This window comes from Falco punctatus (genome assembly GCF_963210335.1).
Source record: "Falco punctatus genome assembly, chromosome: 7".
Lineage (NCBI taxonomy): Eukaryota > Metazoa > Chordata > Aves > Falconiformes > Falconidae > Falco > Falco punctatus.
Genome location: NC_137587.1, coordinates 47,317,868 through 47,336,691, shown reverse-complemented (window position 1 = coordinate 47,336,691; position 18,824 = coordinate 47,317,868). Strand labels below are relative to the sequence as shown.

At 44.0% G+C, this 18,824-nt stretch overlaps 1 protein-coding gene across 1 annotated transcript in view; it reads right to left on the bottom strand.

Moving 5' to 3' along the window:
- Positions 1–876: 876 nt before the first annotated feature.
- The window catches only part of MDGA2 (MAM domain containing glycosylphosphatidylinositol anchor 2), a 389,698-nt gene continuing 371,750 nt past the window's right edge, over positions 877–18,824 (bottom strand). The window contains exons 13-17 of the mRNA XM_080397260.1: positions 17,138–17,293; positions 15,867–16,025; positions 9,182–9,312; positions 3,710–3,815; positions 877–2,967 (exon numbers count right to left, since the gene is read on the bottom strand). Of these exons, the coding sequence (XP_080253386.1) occupies positions 2,879–2,967; positions 3,710–3,815; positions 9,182–9,312; positions 15,867–16,025; positions 17,138–17,293 (641 nt within the window). The 3' untranslated portion in view covers positions 877–2,878. The remainder of the gene's footprint in view (positions 2,968–3,709; positions 3,816–9,181; positions 9,313–15,866; positions 16,026–17,137; positions 17,294–18,824) is intronic.

Sequence of the window (18,824 nt, the reverse complement as noted above, 5' to 3'; positions counted from 1 at the left end):
TTTTTCCATATTCCCCATTTCATCTGATCAAGACAATGAAATCAGGTGTCATAAAACACAGCAGAACAAGGTCTGTCATCAGCTTTGTGTGGCAAAGCAAGAGCGTGCGTGCCCACCCCCTGAGCAGGGGGGACCTCCTGCAGCGCCCACTGCGGCTCCAGCCCAGCTCCAGCCCAGCTCCAGCCAGGAGCATTGCTGCAGCTGCTGCTCCAACCAGAAAATGAGCAAAAAGAAGCTGCCCAGATCGCATGATGGTCAGAGACAGGATAGGAAATGTAACAGGAGGTCTCCTGCAAAAACCCTGTGCATCCACTTCTGGCAGGGACCCTAGCAGCCTCGGGAAAAGCCAGGCCCTCCAAAGACAGCCACGCCAAAAGCGTCCACAGAGTAGCCTCTTGGACGATCCCACAGTTCTGTGGTTTTCACGAGAGATCAGCAGGAGGATACATGTGAAGGTTTGGTTTCCACAAATCCTGAATTAGGAGACACACCGACTTCCTAAGCAAAACTCTGCACCAGGATCTCACCATACCCGACCTGTCCTCTGTCCACAATTAGAATCCAGTGCTTGCCAGTGGGAAATTTGTTTTTTTTTAAGGGTTTCAAAAAACCCACAGTCCATCTAGCCTCAAGAGTTCCCACCATCTTCCCAGCAGCCTTCCCGCTGTGGCACAGGGAATTACAGACACCACAAACTGCCTACAAACTATGGAGCCGACAGTGTCCTCGGAAAGCTCCAGCCCCCGAGCATCACGAGTATGGACCATTATACCTTCAGACAACACCAGTTTGTCCAAGGAAAAACCAAGCCATGCCAGTTGCACCCATCCGGGGCGCATGGGCACATTGCTCAACAAACACACATACCACTTGGCATACCTTACCTGGAAAGAGGCTTTATTGAACATAGCTGTAAAATTATCTCTTCAGTTGAATTACTGAATTTGCACAAACATTTCTCTACAGAATAAAAAAAAAATCAAGCCTTGTCATTGTTTTACTGCATCTTGTTGTGCTTTTTATACTCGTATTTGCAAATATTATACTCGTTTGTTTGTGTGTTTTCATGTTTGTACTCCAATTATTTGCATATCAGGTTGGTTTTTTAATCCTAGGGTGTCGAGAGAACGCAGAATAATAATAATAATTATAATACTATTCTTTAGACAAAAGTATTTTTTTGTAAAATGAATTAAAAGCTGAGATAATTTAAGGAAAAAGGTCTTCAAATTGTCATAACCAACTGCAAAGGAACTTTACAATACAGTGGAAAACTGGCTGGTTAACGGTACGTGTTCGGGTAGCTCAAAACCATTTGTACAGCTTGCTTTTTCTTTTTTATTTCTTTTTTGTTGCTGTAAAAGTGGATTTATTTTTTTTTTTAATTTTGCTATAATAACAAAATAATCTTTCGCGATCTGCACAGAGTCTGGCTCCAGGGCGGAGGCACGGCACCCTTGGTGCTTTGCTGGCGCCAGGTTTGCAGAGCTCTGCGGTTTGCTTGGTGTCTCGGTACGCGCTGCCATCCCCCATGCATGCCTCCCCGTCCCGCTAACGCCGGGGCCGACTGCCTTGCGAATGGAGGTTAGAGTAAGAAAATCACTTCTGTGTTTTACCACCTTCTGCGCTAAGTGTATCTTAACGACCTTTTCCTCTGGTTGACCCACTTGATAACCTGAAAAAAAAAACCCCAACAACAACAAAAAAGTGCTGCTCCCATTTCCAGGACCAACGGAAGCTATTTTCTAATGGATAATAAGCTGAAAGGCCATGGCTGTCTGGAAGGTTAAACAACAAATATCTCATCCAGAAGGGCTTACGCAGCAGCTTAGGTCCATCCATCTCCAGAAGCGGCTTCATCTCCTTGCCTGCAGTCTGCACACCCAGGCTCCGTAGTTTGTTTAGAAAATAGTTTGCACAAACCACATTTTAGCAGTGCAAGCTTCTGTGTTGAAATTATTATTATTATTTTATTTTATTTTTTTATTTTTATTTTTTTTAAATCAGGCTTGTTTCATTGAAGGCACTTGGTTTCCATGGCAATTTATAAAAGACGGTGGTTTGGTTTCTTCACTTGATTAGAACAGATGACTTAGTTGGGGAGGGGAGAGGGGTGTTCGAGTGGCCGCAAGCAAACTCCGATAAGCCTGTGTAATATGTAAGCCCAGGTCGCACATCCTGGATAGTAATGCATGCAAAAGGAGACAGCATACAGTTATCAAGCATAGCCATGAGAAATGAAACATAAATGTCTTAAAACAGCTCTGATTTAGGGTTATTCTCTAGGGGAGGTGACAGCCAAAGTAGAAAGGGCCTACATTTATTTAACTCTATACTAAAAACCTTCTTGAAGGGAAAATGAATGCCAGCTCTTCACATACCCTGTTTACAGTGAGGTGTTTCTCTCTCTCTCTCTTGTTTTTATTTCCTCTCTCTCTCCTTCCTCTTTTTTTTTTTTTTTTTTTTTTTTTTTTTGGCAGGCCATTAGGTTTCCATGGTAACAAGCAAACTATTCATTTGAAACAAAACCAGCCATGACTTTGTGCTTTGACAAGGGTTTCTATAGCTCTTTTCCGAGAGTTCAACCAGATGATGCTGTATTCATTATTGACCACAAAAGCACCTGAAGGTCTCTTCCTTACTTAGGCCAGATATCGTTCTCACGCGTGGTTCATAGTGAGTTACACTCCCGTGATGCCTTTTATGTCCCCAGTGCTTTTTAATTTTTTTTTATTATTATTTATTTATGTATTTATTTAACTTTTGAGTCAGTCAGTGGAGGAATCTTTGGTAGTTTGTTTTTAAATGTCCATTTTACAAAGACTCTTTCTTCATGCCAGTGCCTGGTGAATCTTTTGTAGCCTCTCCCAGGATAAGGTCACCTCTGATGACTTAAGACACACATGAGGATGATAACTGGGGTAAGTCGTATATGCGCTAATGTCCCAACAGCACCTGATCGTAAATCTACAAAGAGGGGGGAAAAAAGGTAGAATTAAAGAGCTGCCCAGACACAGTCAGTATTGCTACAAGGCTTAGAAGACAAAGGGCTCAGCCATCACAACCTGTCCTGCACACCAACGCGGAGGTGGCCGGGGAGGACAACAGGGTGCTCACCCAGGCTGTCTCCACTCATCACACCGAGTGCCACCAACCTCCCCTGGCAGAGCCCCAGTCTCTGTAGGGACAACGGTCTGCAAGGTCACCTCCTGCAAAGAGCCAACTGAATGAGGCAGGAGACGCTGGGATAAAAAAACATCTGGCTGCGTAGTTAAGGTCTGTATTGTAACGGACACGTGGGGGTGGAGGGATGAAAACAAAGTCCACAGGGAATCACAACACTGATATTCATTAATTTCATATTGTTTTCTCCCCCTGAACATTGTTTTATTTTTGCTTTATCTGTCTGCCTATTTTGACTCACGGCCACCCAGCCCAGCCCCACCGTGGAGCGCAGCCCACTGCTCTTGCTTCTGCCTAATGCCCATCAGCCTCTCACTTGCATCTGTGCTAAACCAGCATTTCCCTATCTGAACAAAGACATTTTGACTCCAGTTTGCTTCCAAGGAAAATGTTTCACTTTAAGCCTCTCCAATTGAATCGAACGATATATTGTTCTCCTGGAGAAAATCCATTTTAGAAACTATCTCAAATTTACAACCACAAGACGCAATTTATTCTCTCCCTCACATGTGGAAGAGCCACTTACTGTTGGCTGGTTGGTCTGATTTCATACACTCTCCTTCCACGATTGATACATCATCAATAGCAATATCACCTTCAATGCCGGGGCCCCGGATCCCTTCAAATATGAGCTGCAAAAAAATAAAGTAGAAGCAGATCAGAGGGTGACAAATGGAAAAAGTTCAGCTGCATTTTGCATGGCATTAAACTATGTTGATGGGCTTGGAGTCATTTACAATCACTTTCTATGATACAAAAAACCCTGCAACCGAGCTCACACATACTTGCAAGGTGAACATAGAGGATGTGTGAGCAATAGAGGCTTGTAATTCTCCAAATGAGCTGAAGAATACCAGAGATGCTAGTCATCTGCCTAGCTGTCTACCTGGTGTCTCCAGGTCAGCTTTGCCACTATGCTAACTGTAATGTGTGTACTTAGGTAAATATAGTAATTCCTGGAGCAAAGGGCAGGATTAAATGGAAGAAGAGTTTTAAAGAGAATTGGGGTGTGTTTCCCAGAAATTCCTGCCACCTGAAGCGAGTGGCAGAGGCACAGCTTGAAGGACAGCATCTGCGACATGTTGAAGGACTGAGCATCCACTTGAGCACAGATTTCATGAAACACACGGGAGCCAAAAAAATCCACCATAAAATGAGGTTTCTAGCTCTTGAAGGTGGCCCAGCCAGTCCCTCCCACTTTATCTCCCACACTGGGATCCCCCTCCTGCAGCTGGTGGCACTTCCCAGCAGGCAGCAGGAGGGGGACCTTCCCATGGCCCATGAAAGCTTGGGAGAAACCTCCCAGGAGCCAGGTTTGTGTCATTTCACCCATAACACAAAGCTTTATTTATCTCAAGGGGTCAGGAAGCTTTGATTTGGATCCCTTGAGGTCCCACAGTGATCTCCTATGATCACCTCAATGGATTTTAACCTCTCAGATCTCCAACCGTGGCAGCTATTGATGACTATGACATCCCCGCTCCCCTCTTGCCCCTTTTAGTGGCTCATCATCATGTTTAGAAGCTTTGATCCCTTCTAGGAATGGTTTTATATTTATCAGAGGACACTGCAGTGTGTTTTATCACAGAGGGGCTCAGGGTAGAGATCTTATTCCTTTTTAAGGCTTTAATCTTCGCTAAATGGACACCTGTGATTTCAAGGTCCTATTAGTCACTTTCTGTCAAATATTCCTAGCCTGGAACCCCAACTGCAACAGCTGGGAAGGGAAATGGTGCCTGTATGGAAATGGGTGGCTTGTTATTTGCGGTAATGTTTGTTGTTGGATATGGATTACTGTTGTAGTGAAGAAACAAGTTAGCTGCTCTCCTTCCCCAAGCCCGATGTGGTGCTGTCCTGCCATACTGCTGCTTAATTAGCTTTGCAGAAGAGTGGACTCATTCTGTGTTGCAAGAAATTTATTCACTAGAAAACATCAAAGCACTTCTAAAGAGATGAAAAAATTATGTAAGGAATATATTTCCCAAGCAGCACCATTTGCACAGTTATCTCTCCTTTCCCTTTTTTTCTCCCCCTCAGTCCTTTGAAATATTTTTGGTTAACTTAGATGACGCGTTCTTTAACTTTAATCTGCAACAATATATGCATGATATTCAATGAATTTTATAAGGACGTGCTGTGGCACTAATGGAGACATTAACTCTTGGGGGTAGAGTAAATTTGAAAAAAAAATTAATTCCACCTGCAGCAAAATATTTAAATTACACTTCATAATGATCTAACTGTATCAGGGAGATGTCTGTGGCACTCAGATGGGCTCTCTCTGTTGTCACTGATTTCAGCAGGATGCAGATCCGACCTCTCCTTTCAGCAGCTTCCAACATTTCTTTGCTCATTAATACAGTTCAACCAGAGCTGCCCATCTGAAATGAATACCCTTCATTACAAATCATGAGTAAACACTCAGGGCAGTGGGACATGACCCTGTAAATCACAGGGGTGCAGTAACAAGTCCAGCTGGATAAGCATCACCCAAGGAGTGTATCACAACGGTGCACAACGCCACCAGCCACTGCACTGCACGTGCAATTCTCTGCTCTTGCCTTTCCGTGGAGGGCACATCCCTCAACCCTGGCCACAGACTCATCTCACCCCTTTGCTAAGCCGAGCATCCCCAGCAGGTGCCCGACCCTGAAGCGGTAAGCTGGCAATACTAGGCGTGTATTTACAGCCTGTCTGTTGTGTCCTAAACCAGGCAGCAAGGTCTGTGCTGGGAGCACTAAATAAATGTGAAAGCTGTGCATTTGGAGCAGGAGACTCCGTCGTTATTTTATTGAAGTGTGACACTGTAGGTTAATTACTATAACAAGGTGGATATTAATGCAACAGGGAACTGTAATTGGGAAAACAGTAAGTTTTTCCATAATTTACCCTGTTGTCTGAAGACAGTGTATCAAGTCATTATCCCTCTGACAATTTTTCAACTCTACCTCTGATGATGGGAAGTATTCAGCTCAAGAGGAAAATGTCTTCTCTTCTCCCCCTGCTCCTTGGCAGCAGGCATATAACCAGTCAACGGAGTTTAAAGTCAAATCTTTCCTGATAATGAAAAACACTGTTTCCAGACAAAAGGACTCTATACAAATACAACGGCCAGCATTTAATTAAAATCTGCATTTGGCAGTGCGTTTTATGGGCCTCAGAGACGGGTTGCTATTAGCCAGCTTGGCCACATGCTCAGAACAAATCACCACAGATGAGTGTTGGCAAGGCACAGAGCACAATCCAGCCTGCAGTTCACAGCTATGTGCAGGAGGTGCCAGATGATCAGAATTCCCCATCAGTATCCAGCAAACCCCATTATCTACATCTCTGTGACTTTACAAAGCTGTTGTTAAAAATACTGCTTTTAGCAGAGGAATGCAGGGGCTTCTGCGCAGGGCAACGGCCACCCTGCTCTCTTAATGGGGGAAATGGAAATCAGCCCTTATAGTGCCTCCAGAGCCAGCCCGAGCGTCCCCGGGGGATTCAGCTTGTTCTTCTTCAAGAGGATTTCAGACAGGTTTTACCTTCCTGGCCAGTCTCCTAATAAGAAGCAGAGGAGACTCATGAATGTCCCCAGCCGGACAGCATGATGGCAAGGGTGTAAGCCCCTTACGCTCACTGTACGGGGCTGAACATCTCGGTGGTCTGGCAGGGTCAGACCAGTCCCTCTTCTGCCAAAAATGTCTTTGACACAAGAAGGTGTCAAGGGCAGCGTAGCTGAAGGCAGTGGCAACGCTCCTGCTCAAATGTGAACTAAAACCGACAGCCTCCCAGATGCCAGCATGCAATGTATCGCTCCCACACGCTCCCTTTCCCCCCATTTATTCTTTAAAAATACTTAATAAGTGACTATCTTACTGAGACAGATAGCTCTTAGGCGATACTTTTTCTGATTCAAAGCACCATAGTCCTCTCAGTTCTTCAAGACAGAAGCTTTGTTATATATTACAGGGACTAGGAAGGTATAAACCAAATCTGGGCTGCACTTTTACCCATATAAATTAACCTATAAAAAGTTTTAATTTCTTTGTCAGTGTACTGTTTTACTGCAAAGATTCACTTCAATTCACTCTCCTTAAATTTAACTGGGAGCTTTATATTCTTTCCTACTTAGACTTCTAAATGGAAAATAAAGTTTGCTTGATGCAAGAGCTGCTAAAAAAAGTAATTTAAGGTTCCAACTGCTCTGACATTTATTTGTTATATTTGTGCAGAGCTTCACAACTTTACATTCATTTTATGCTGAAGCCTTTAAACATAACAACGTAAAAGGTGAAAAACAGCTGAGCAGAGGAGCTTCCATGTTGTGTACCAGCTAGTGGCACCAGCGCATATGGTGTTAAAGTGATGCGAGTAAGGTGCACCGGTAGCAGAAGTGGCTCCTGTAACTTTTCTGAAAGCAACGGGGCCCCGTGTGAGGGCTGGTGCTCAGACCCACAGTGACAGCAGCACCCACCCTGGGCACAGGGAGCTGCTGGCTGCGGTCTCCGGTTGCTCTGCCAGTGCCTTACGCCGGATGGCTGCCTGCAAGGCAGACGCCCCAGCTTTCCCTTCCACCCAAAGCCACGACTTCTTCTCCATGCTGATGAGGTGACCCCGGGTTTGCCCCCCATCTCCTTCGTCCACCCCTCCGCATTGCTGGTGCCAAAGCCCTTGCCCCTCTCCAGCTGAGGCTGCTGTCCTCATCCTTCCCCTACCTCTGCTAACGCCTGTCCCAGGTCTCGGGAATCCCTCTCAGACAACACTGCGATTGCTTTGGTTTCAACTGCCCCAGCCATCTCTCCTCTCCCTTTACCAGTCCACTTTTCATGTTCAGATACTAAATAATTTTTCTCTACTCCACCGTTCAGACTTCTTGGACTTATCCTGACTTCACTGATGCAAACTCACCCACTCTGATCAGATCCCTTGTGCTTGGCACCATGCTCTGAGTGTACTTTAACACTCGTATCCCTCTTCACACTCTTCCTCCCCGGTTCTGCCACTCTTTTCCACTCAAACATCATGTAATGCTATACCTCGCATATCCCCCTCTTGCAGTTTTCTTCTAATTTCCCTCCATGCAACGCCTCTGCAATCACGTGCACCAAAACATTTCTCCTCTGATGTTGCCTCTCATGCACGGGAATAAAAGCAAAGGGTCAGGATCAGTAATTACCCATAAAGCGAATCCCAATCTGCATGTTTGAGATAGCAGTTTTGACTCTCATTGAATGACTTTTAATTTTCCCCCAAAGCCATCACCTCCCCCAGGGGACTTGGAGGTTACAGAGAGGGGACAGAGGAGCCTGGTGAACATTGCACCGCAGGGCACAGCTTGTGACTCCCATCTTCCGTGACGATACTCCCAGCCTCAAACACACGAGGGCTTGCTCACAGCAGCTGCCTTTTTGGGTCCGTTCCAGTTACAAACAGCTCATAGCATGAATGAGAACTGCCCGTAACAGTCTATCAGCATCTCACTGTCAAACCAAAAATGAAATGTGTGAAAACCTGTCATAACTTGCATGTACCTAGCGAACGAGGCGTGCAGCTCTGCCGTGCCAGGAGCTCTGCGCAGGCAGCACTGCTGCTTTGGCAAAGACTTAGAGATCATTCCTTTTTCTGCAGAAAATGCTTGTATTTCAAGAGACCTCTAACACAGGCACTGTAGCATGGACCCTAAATATTCTTTCACAGGAAGTAATTCTGTATTCCAGTCACTAATCTGAAATTCAAAAATGTTTTGTACTGGCTACCAGCATCTTCTGAAAACTGAAAGACACTTTGCCTTCAAGCAAACAGCTACTGTTCTGTCATTAAAATGTGCATTAGTAAGCTATATGGTGCTCACCTATTTAAAGCAAAGAAAGCAATTATCTATCCATAAAGCAGCTTTCAGACCTGAAATGAAGCTGTGAAATCCTGTGTCAGAAGGAAAGGGTCAGCATACACAGGCCCTCCCCTCCAAAAACCAAACGCTCCTGTTCCCGGTGTGTGATGCACAAGCCATTACCTGAAACGAAGTTGGGGGGTTTATATTAACACGGGCTTGGTTCCAGTGCTGTCCTTTATTTCCACTTGAAGACCACAACGGGTTCTCTATTGCAGTCTGACCTTTCAAACGCAGGTACACGTTCAAGCTTCCTAGAAGAAAGGTGGAGAACTGGAATTGGTTAGGCTTTCCCATGGAGCACAGATGCTGCGCTGGGTACGGCAGAAACCCCCTACTCACACCCCCTTCCTGCTTTGCAGGGGCCTCTGCTAGGGCTGAGTGGATGTGGCGAGTTTCTTGTTGTAAATTCAAAAACTTTTAATCTTGGGAACACTGTGAACTGGTGATGTGAATTCACAGCAGAGGTAAACTCAGTGCGCGGGGAGCGCTCCGCCGTTGCGGGCTGGGTGGTCGCACCCATTGCTCCTCAGGAAGGACATGAAGCTTCCCAGGGTAAGATGGGTTGAAAATATTTTTCTGTGCTTTAGTGTAAATCAGGCATTTATAAACTCTTTACCCAAGGATAAATAAGCAACTGGATTGCTTTATCCTTAGCTTGTGCTTATAAAGACTGACCAGCTTTTTGCTTCCTCTGTACATCATTTAAATAAGCGTGCCGTAGAGCCTTGCAAGTCTATCTCAGAGACAGACGTGATGCCCTTACGCCTGCTAACGACTATTTCTGAAGGACAACGTAATCCTCCGAGTCAAAATAACCCCAGTAAAGCCCCTCCCTGTGGAGAAAAACCTCACAGACCTGGGTCTTTCCCCACCGCTGACCATGAAGTTACTGGTTCCAGCACAGGCATTATTTGCAACAGGTAACAGACCTTCCGCATTCACCAGCCCTTCTCTCTGGTTAATCACACTGTCTCAGACCATGAACAGAAACAAGGGTCTTGGTGCGCCAACAGACAGCAAATGCATTGACTTCATTTAGCAGAGTTCAGTAATTCACATGGGTTTTGGAGATTTTGTTCCTTCTTGCCCACCACTGTTATCTGCAGATGTGTGAGGCATGACGTCTCTTTGTACTATGAAAATCACTGCATTTGCCTTCATTCAAGAAAGTTCAGATGGTCAAGTTCACATAAGACTACTGGTTTTTTTATGGTGTTAGGCATGGCAGCTGGGGAGCTTGTACAAACTATATTTGCAATGAAACCTCTCAGATCTGAGGCAGCTGCACGGTGACTCAGCTACTGCTAATAAAAAGTTCTTACTTCTAGCAACAGCAAAACTCAGTGCCTTGAAAAACGTAAGGCAAAACGTGTAATGGAGCAGCAAATATTCTCATCACGGCTATTTCACCAGGGTGCCCAGAATGAGGCCATACATCTTCTTTGAAGGAGGTGGGGGCAGCGATGCTCGCTGGAGCAACTGGGCGGTACCATGTCTCCCACCTGCCTCCTACTGCAGCGTTTTATTTTTCAAATGCAGGGGAGGGTGCAGAAGGAGCACAAAGGAAACACGGCTTCTAACGAGGACGTTCTGTCTGCCTGCATGCACGCTATCGGGTAAAAGAAAAAGATGTGAAACAGAAAGTGTTTGCAAGAAGGCAAATGCTCAGGAGGGTTCCCTGCAGCAGCCCTGCAGCCCAGCCCAGCAATACGTTGCAGCAATACAGCAAGCAGCTGCTCCGCCTCAGCCCTCTTCCAAACGGCACCAGCAGCTCTTGGGCAAGGTTTATCTTATTCAGCTACAACGGTTCTCCCTTCCTTCCCATCTGCTTCTCTCCAAGACTTTTTTCAACAACTGTGCTGGGTCTACAGTCTGAATAAAGGCAGGGTCTTAGACAAGACTACACTAAGTTATAAAATAAGAGTTATATATAACATTATTTTTCTAAAAGACAAAAAGCAATGTCCATATCAAGAAAAAAATGAATTGCTGGCTAATTGTTTCACCTGTTTTTGCAGGCTGATATAACCCATACCACAGGGCTGTTTGGAATAACTGAATAATTTAGGTATGAAAAGCATGTAATTCCATCACTGCTGAGGTTACAGGGACGTAAGATTGTTCGCAGCATACTCAGACCCTCTGTGTCACAAAATTTCTTCAAATTAATAGCTGAATGATATCAGTCTTACTTAAAATACAAAATGGCTGTTCCTGTACCAGGTATGCTCATTCGCTGCCCAGCATGTTGATTGGTATGGATATTCCTGCCTGGTCCTCTTTGCTAGATATGCAGACATCCTTGCCCGAAGCATCGCTGAAAACTTAACTAATGATACAGATTACTAATAACTTAACTAATGCAACAGATGCTTATCCCTGAAATTCTGCTGGAAAATTTTTGGAAAAGTTACGTGGCCTTTGCAAAGCTGATGCTGTGTGGGAGGATGGGTTGGCTATAGGGTTCACACTGAGGCACGGCCAGCAAGGATTCACCTAAAGATTTCTGACTACTCCAAACTCCAGACAAATTGGGTAATGGAGTGACTCTAGGAGACAAAAACAGCGGGCAGGAGTCACAACTGTGAGTTAAGGAATAAGGTTTACTTCTGCCATGACAGCCCATGACAGCGCAGGGTGCTCCGGAGACATCACCAGCTCCAACACAGGTCGCATTTTGAGCGCCCATCGCTGTGTGAACACAAACAGCATCCTCAGTGTGCTCTGACAGCATGTTCTGCTTCCACTTTTTGTTTTGTGATGGGTCTCCAATGACAAGAAAACTCATTGTTCTTGGAGCATCAATTGAAAATGCTCCATTTTGGGGTGCAGATGGAGAACTCAGAAATACAGTTTTAAAAGGTGGTGACAGCTCTAATGGAACTACAACCTCTTTCTGTCTTAATGCAGGGACACAATAAGGACAGTGACTCTCCATCTTCTTCTTCCGCAACAATGGCTTGTTGTTTGCTGCAGATCAAGTAATGGGAACTTATTTCTCTTACGCTTTAGGGATAATCTACCTTCTGCTTTTGAAGGGTGTGGAGCGGAGCACCTGCAGTTTCTCTGGCAGCCAGCACTCTCACAGTTAGCTCGGTGTGGTCTGTCAGGAATTGCAATCTGAATTGTAAGTAAGAGCCATCTATTTCAGGTAAAGACATATTTTATCTTCCTGAATCTAACTGCCCTGGCATAGGATGTAGGTCCTTGTTTATCTCATCAGAGCTGTGCTGTAGCCTAAGTGCTAATCTCAGATCTGTGCTCTGTTCTCTGCAAAGACACCCAAAGTACTTCTCCTTATCGCTACAAAAATTTTCAGCCTCTTCTCCAGAGACACCAAAGACCCAAACAGAAGGCGCAGAAGCTGAACTGGATAAACTGGCAGGCTGTCGCTTTTTTTTCAATATAGTGCAACAGGCATGTTCTCAATTTGATGTCACTGGTGTCACTCATTTTTAAGACTGGAGGGTGAAGCAGCTTTTCCCCTAAGCCTCCAAGACCACTCCACATCAACAACAGAGCATCATGCCAGGACGATATTCCATTTCATTAGGGAGCCTTCAAAACCTTGTTGGAAACGCAGAAAACATTTTGATGAGCACCGAAACTGTTCTAGAAACAAAGTACTCTGCCCCTGAGACATGGGAATAATAGCCCTAATACTGCTTGGAAATCTTATGGATAAGTTGGGAGAATAAAGCAATCCAGTGGAGATGTAATGAAGTCTGCTAAATAAAGTTACAGGACTTTGGATCAAAAATCAAAGGTTAATGACCACGCTTCTTGTATGAACACACTGTCCCCAGGTCCAAGGAAAGAAAAGGCTGGAATTTATTTAAGCCAAACTCCCCTGAAAGACACTTCCAGCTTTCAATTAATTCAGGTCAAGAATCAGCAGCTCAAGGCTATTCAAAAGAGAGATCCTACAGCACAGAGATCATATAGGGAGTCTCAGTTAGCAGCTTCTATCCTGTTCTCATGAAGAAATCAAGGAGCTGGCAGCGCACGTTACAGCCAATAGCTGCCCCGACTGGCAGTGCTCACTCCCAAATGGGGATAAGAAGCACCTTCTGTATGTCAGCTGCAAACTCCAGAACAGCGGTGAAGGGTCAAGGCTTCTAACAGCTTGTGATAAAACAGTCAATCTGTTTCAGCAATAAGATTTAGAATTATCCATGGGGGATTAATCCTTCATAAAATGTGATTCTTCTGAAAAAAAAACACATTGCCAATTAAATATTTCCCATGGAATCGTTGATGTTGGAGGCACCTCTGGATTTCATCCCCTCAAAACCCCTGCTCAAAGCATGGTAGATTAGAGCAGGTTGCCCAGGACCACGTGCAATTGTATTTTGGGTATCTCCAAGGTCAGAGACACCATAAACTCTCTGGGCAGCCTCTGCCAGTGTCTGGTTGCCTTCACGGTTAACTCCCCCTGCCCCCCCCCCCCCCCCCCCTTTTTTTTTCTTATGTTTAAACAGAATTGCCTCTATTTCAGGTTTTGCCCCGTTGCCTCTTGTCCTGTCCCTGAGCATCTCTCAGATCCATCTTCTTTACACTCTCCCTTCAAGTATTCATATACATTGGTGAGATCCCCCTGAGCTTTCTCCTCTCCAGGCTGAGCAGTCCCAGCTCTCTCAGCCTCCCCTCAGGTGACAGATACTCCAGTTCCTTCATCAGCTTTGTGGACCTGAGCTGAACCCTCTTCAGTAAGCCCATGTCTGTCCTGCACTGGGGAGCCCATCACCAGAGCCAGCACCCCAGCTGTGTCCCACCAGTGCTGAGCAGAGGGGCAGGATCCCCTCCCGGGACCTGCTGGTTCCGTCTGCCTGATGCAGCCCAGGAGGCTGGTGGCCATCCTTACCACAAGGACACATCTTCTGAAATGCTGTGTCATGATAAGGTTTGCTTTGTCTGGGCAAGTCACTGTGTTATAACAACACCTTTCCTAACCCAAAGTAATTTCTAAGAGCACAAACCTTTAAAAACTGATTCAAGCAGTAGCTTCATCAATATGGCTATTCGTACAATAACCATGTGCTTAAATCATCGAAGTCTTAGAATTTCATCACTCATTAGGTTTTTCTTTTCTCTTCATTATCCTCATGTGAATAATTTCAGTGACAGAGTTCACATCTGGGTAATCAAATGGTATATATTTTCTGATTTCATAATTTATTTCTGTATGCATGTTGCATTCTCATGTGTTTCATAACATTCTGTCATAAGGAATTAGAATTTTTATTTTAGTAAATGTGTATAAGCATGCATTCGAACACATGGTTGATGCTACTTATTTACTATTTTTCTGTCAGTCTGCTCTTTAAAGACAGAATAATATGTAATTTTGTACAAAGCTATTCAAAAGTAGATAATTTTGAACATTAGCTAAAATGATGGTAACTACATTTTTCAGCATTAAGGAACAAAACTGATAGTGAGCAATTTTGGTTTTTGACAACTAGGTGTCCACATTGCCGTGAACAACTCCTATGTAACAAGGATCGTAACGAATGTTCGCCAGTCATCATGGATACCATCTTCACCTGTGGAACAGCTCCTTCATCCACCAGCATTATCCATGTCAATTCAAGAAATTACACATAAACAGGAAAGGGTGATCTCAGCAAGAAAAACTAAGGACACAGACACTTGCTGAAAAGGTAGCCCCAGGAAAAACCAAAACGGCACCAATGAGAGGTGATTGTTTTGTGGACAGATGTCAGCCTCAGCGGTTGTTTTCCTTATATTTTATCACAACACTAAGGTATTCCAGAAAGACTCTTTGACCTTTCATGTTTGTAACTTTGCTCTTCACTGTCATATACCAGGAACAGCCTGGTACATGACTATATAGGGCAGTTTATATTTATTTCACTAAGCGTGGCATGGCTCAGCCACTTCCTTCCAATAAACAGCCAAGCACTCACTGCAACACAGAGCCAGGAAAATTCAGGCCTGGGACTGCATTCGGATGCTCACAGTGCAGAGACGACCAACAAAAAACCAAGCAAACTTGTCTGCTCTGTTTAAAATCTGATCTCTGCCCGGAGGCAGGTGAAGGTTTTCTGAAGCAACCACCAGAATGCACCGTGAGGATGTGTTTGCCCTTGAAGTATATATAAAAATACATCAAGTCAGGTCAGCCTGGTACTGGAAAGCCTCTTGACACACTGGTAAGCACCAAGCACCCCACAGGAATTTAGAGGATTTATAAAAATTGGCTGTCTATCGTTTATGCTTTTATATTTTCTCACACCTTTTTCTCATACTACATGAAGAAATTAAATGTGTGTGCGTTGAAAGAGCTACGACTACAAATAGACTTACAGATTCATCTTGAAAATATATACTCCCACAGCTTGTGAGCGAATTGTTCACGACTTTTACAAAGGAACCGTGTGCTGCTGCATTGTACGCAGGCTGTGCCAGCACACGAGGAGTACTGCTGCTAATTGCTCAAGCCTGAATCTAGCGACGAGTGACTCAAACCACTGTGTTAGTATCAAAGTCCTTGCAAACATCACCTTTTCTGTTTGCAGGCTCTAAAGTTTCCTGCTCAAAACCTCGCATACGCACAAACCCACTTTCCAGCTATAACAGGGGCTCCTGCTAGTGTGCCGATTAGTGAAAAACACATTTCTACAGCAATTAGGATGCCACCAGGCACCTCTCTTGCTAGCTTTGGTTGCAACTGGCCCTTGCAGGTGTTGGCAGTCCTCCTGGGCTTTTCTTGCGTACAAGCGGACATTTCTCCTGCTATTTTTCCCAAAGTGAAAAGACAAGGTCATTGGCTTTCTCTCACCTATGTGCTGTCCATACATGTGATAGTAGAAGCTAAAACAGTAGGCTGTGTTCGTAGCTCCATAAGGATTTTTGGGAGCAACACTGAAAACAGGACTAACAAGTCTGGCCTTTTCTCCTTCCAGCCTGGGGCGTGACGTCTCGATGTACATGTAGAAACCTATGGGAAGTCCAAATGGCAATTGTTAGGTTGCAGTCTTCAAAATCCAACACACATACAGATGCAAGAAGACACCAGTTCCCTCAAGCATCTTGGTTCATTTTTCATTCATCTGACATCACCATGGTTTCTGGGACATCTTTTTTCTGCATTAAGCCCATGTGTTTTCCACAACTGCTTCAAAGAGGTGTTTTCTACCAAGAGTAAAATCAGGGCTAGCAGGTCAGTACTTGTAAACAACTTCAAATTGATGTAACATTGTATATTCACAAGAAAAGAAAAAAATCTTTATGATGGGGTTCAGACTTCAGTCTCAAGAGTGCAGTTTGTTCCTATAAAGAGTGAGCAGGGAGGACTTGTAAAACAAAGGGAAAATATCTTGACGGAATCCTCTCAAGGAACATTTTCAACTGACCGTGCCGATCACATGTTCAAGAGCTCACTTTCATGAAAGACGACAACATTAATTTATTCTGATCCTGGCCTGTGCCAACAAAAGATACCATTTACTTAATATAACCAAGCAAATACAATGCAGTATGATTTTTTTCTCCCCTTTGGTAGTGCAAGCGGGATGCATACAATGAAATAGCATGAGTTACCGCAGTACTTGATAAATTTGGCACAATATGTCTGACTTTTCAAATGCAAATATACTGCAGTCAAGATGGCATGCTTCTGTTAACCGGGATAGCAGATTGAAAATTACACATTTTAGCATCACCCAAAGTAAAAATGGGGCAAAACCCCGCCTCATTGTGACAGTCTGAGGGAGCCCAAGTTAGAATTTAGTTGAAATAAAACAGAAGAATATTTCAAGATGTGCCAGAATGCTTCCCCACTAGACTATAACACGAAAGCAATTGCTTTGAAAATGGCACAACAGAAACAATACAAGATGGTTAATGGCACTGTTAGCGGGTTGTGCTTAGGGACCAGCCACGTGCCTCAGCACCGGCGATTTCTGTTATAAGTCCTTGAAGTATGCCCATTCTTGGTATGATCAAGAAAAATGGCATAGCTGGCTGAGCTGGCTGTCCTGGACAGGTCCCTCACCCCAACGGAGCAGCAGAGCTCCCAGTGCTGGCACCAGGCGCACCGCTGGAGCTTACCTTCCTTGGAGCCAGTGCGGTCTGCGTTCGGCCCCGTGTTCGGGGTGTATTTTGTGTCTCTAGTGGCAGTGCTTTGTTTTGTCCAGTCGAAATTGTCTGTGTCATCTTGAGTGAAAAGGCAAATGTTACCATCCTCAAACCCACAGTGGAACTCTCCTGCCAAGGCAGCAAATGAGCAGAAATTTAGTGGCTGAAGCTATTCATCCTTTGATTGTTGGTCAAAACACTTGTCAATTATAACAAACACATTGTGGGATTATGCTTATTAACTGCACTGGGAAACAGACATACATTTGTTTTATGTCCGTTTCTAGCTTTTAGCATATGTTTTGGGGTTTTTTTTTGCAGTAACCTCAATGAAAAGGAAATCATGGTCATCAATCAATGTTGGTGTTACTTAAAATTATATTCAAATCCTATTATATAGATCATCCCCACATATTCAGACGTACACAATTGCCCTTAGAGACACTGTCTCTTCTTACCCAGCCAGCATTTTTAAAAAGCTGAGAACAGGCAGCATGTCTGTGAAACATGACCCACTGGGGGAAAAACTAAAAAGTGGGTTATTTTGGTTTAGGGATAAGACCATTAGGGAAAAGAGGATGGCAGTTTTTCAAAATGAAAACATTTTCTCCAAGCAACATGTCCAAAACTAATCTTCTTTTCACTAAGGATGGGGAAACAAGTAATGGTTAAAATGAGAGTAAAGCAACTTCAGCATAGATATGAAGAAAATCTCTAAAAATCAGGACAGTGACGAACATGAATTAATTGCTCAGGAAGAGCACTGTATCCCCATCACCAGATTATAATAATCAATTAGATAAACACCTGGGAGGAATGTTTAGGTCTATCTGAACCTATATGGGCAGGACAGGTGACTGTATCATGTCCTGAAGACATCTCCTAGATTTTCACTATGAATTCTGTTATGTACTTGAGGTCAAATGCTAAAAGCTTAGAAGCTCATGTCTAAAGAATAAAAATGCCAAGAACCCCAGAGAGGATTACTGGGATCCTCTCCTTTGTGAAACAGAGGTCTGTGAAACGTATCAGTCCAGTGATCCTACCTGCTGGGTTATGATGGGATGAGAAAGTCCTACTGTCAGATATTTAGGAACCAAAATAAATTAAAATTTCAAGGTTCAATTTTCATCTCAGAAGAGAATAAGGCCCCATGTAGTAAAATGTGCAAAAGCTTAATTTTATGCACACAAACAGTTCCTGCTGAGTTTACTCTTCCAGCAAAGTCAATTGATTTATCTGAGAAAACAAGCAAATCCCTCTTCTCTAGGGAGAATGCAGCTGTCTGCATACTGTGTCAGCTATGGCCTTCTTTATAGGGGTGCAATTTATATTCATTGTTATGAGGGGCTCTAACACCAGGAGTCATGGGATTATTCATCTGTGTTAAATTGAGAAGGTATATAAATGTTTGCAGGTTTGGGGTTTCACTGAACTATAAATCCACTTAAGCCACTGGAGCTTCACTGTAAATCAGTGAAGACAGAGAGACCCGGAGCTTAGCTTGGATATGTACTGCTAAGCAAGGATGCTGGTCTGAAGCTTATTTAAAATCAGATATTACTGCAGACTGAAAAAGCAGGCTTGAAAAATTCATTCCAAACCCCAAGGTGCATTAGGAGTGATTTCTAAGTCTTCTTCATTCTGCTTCTCTTCATCC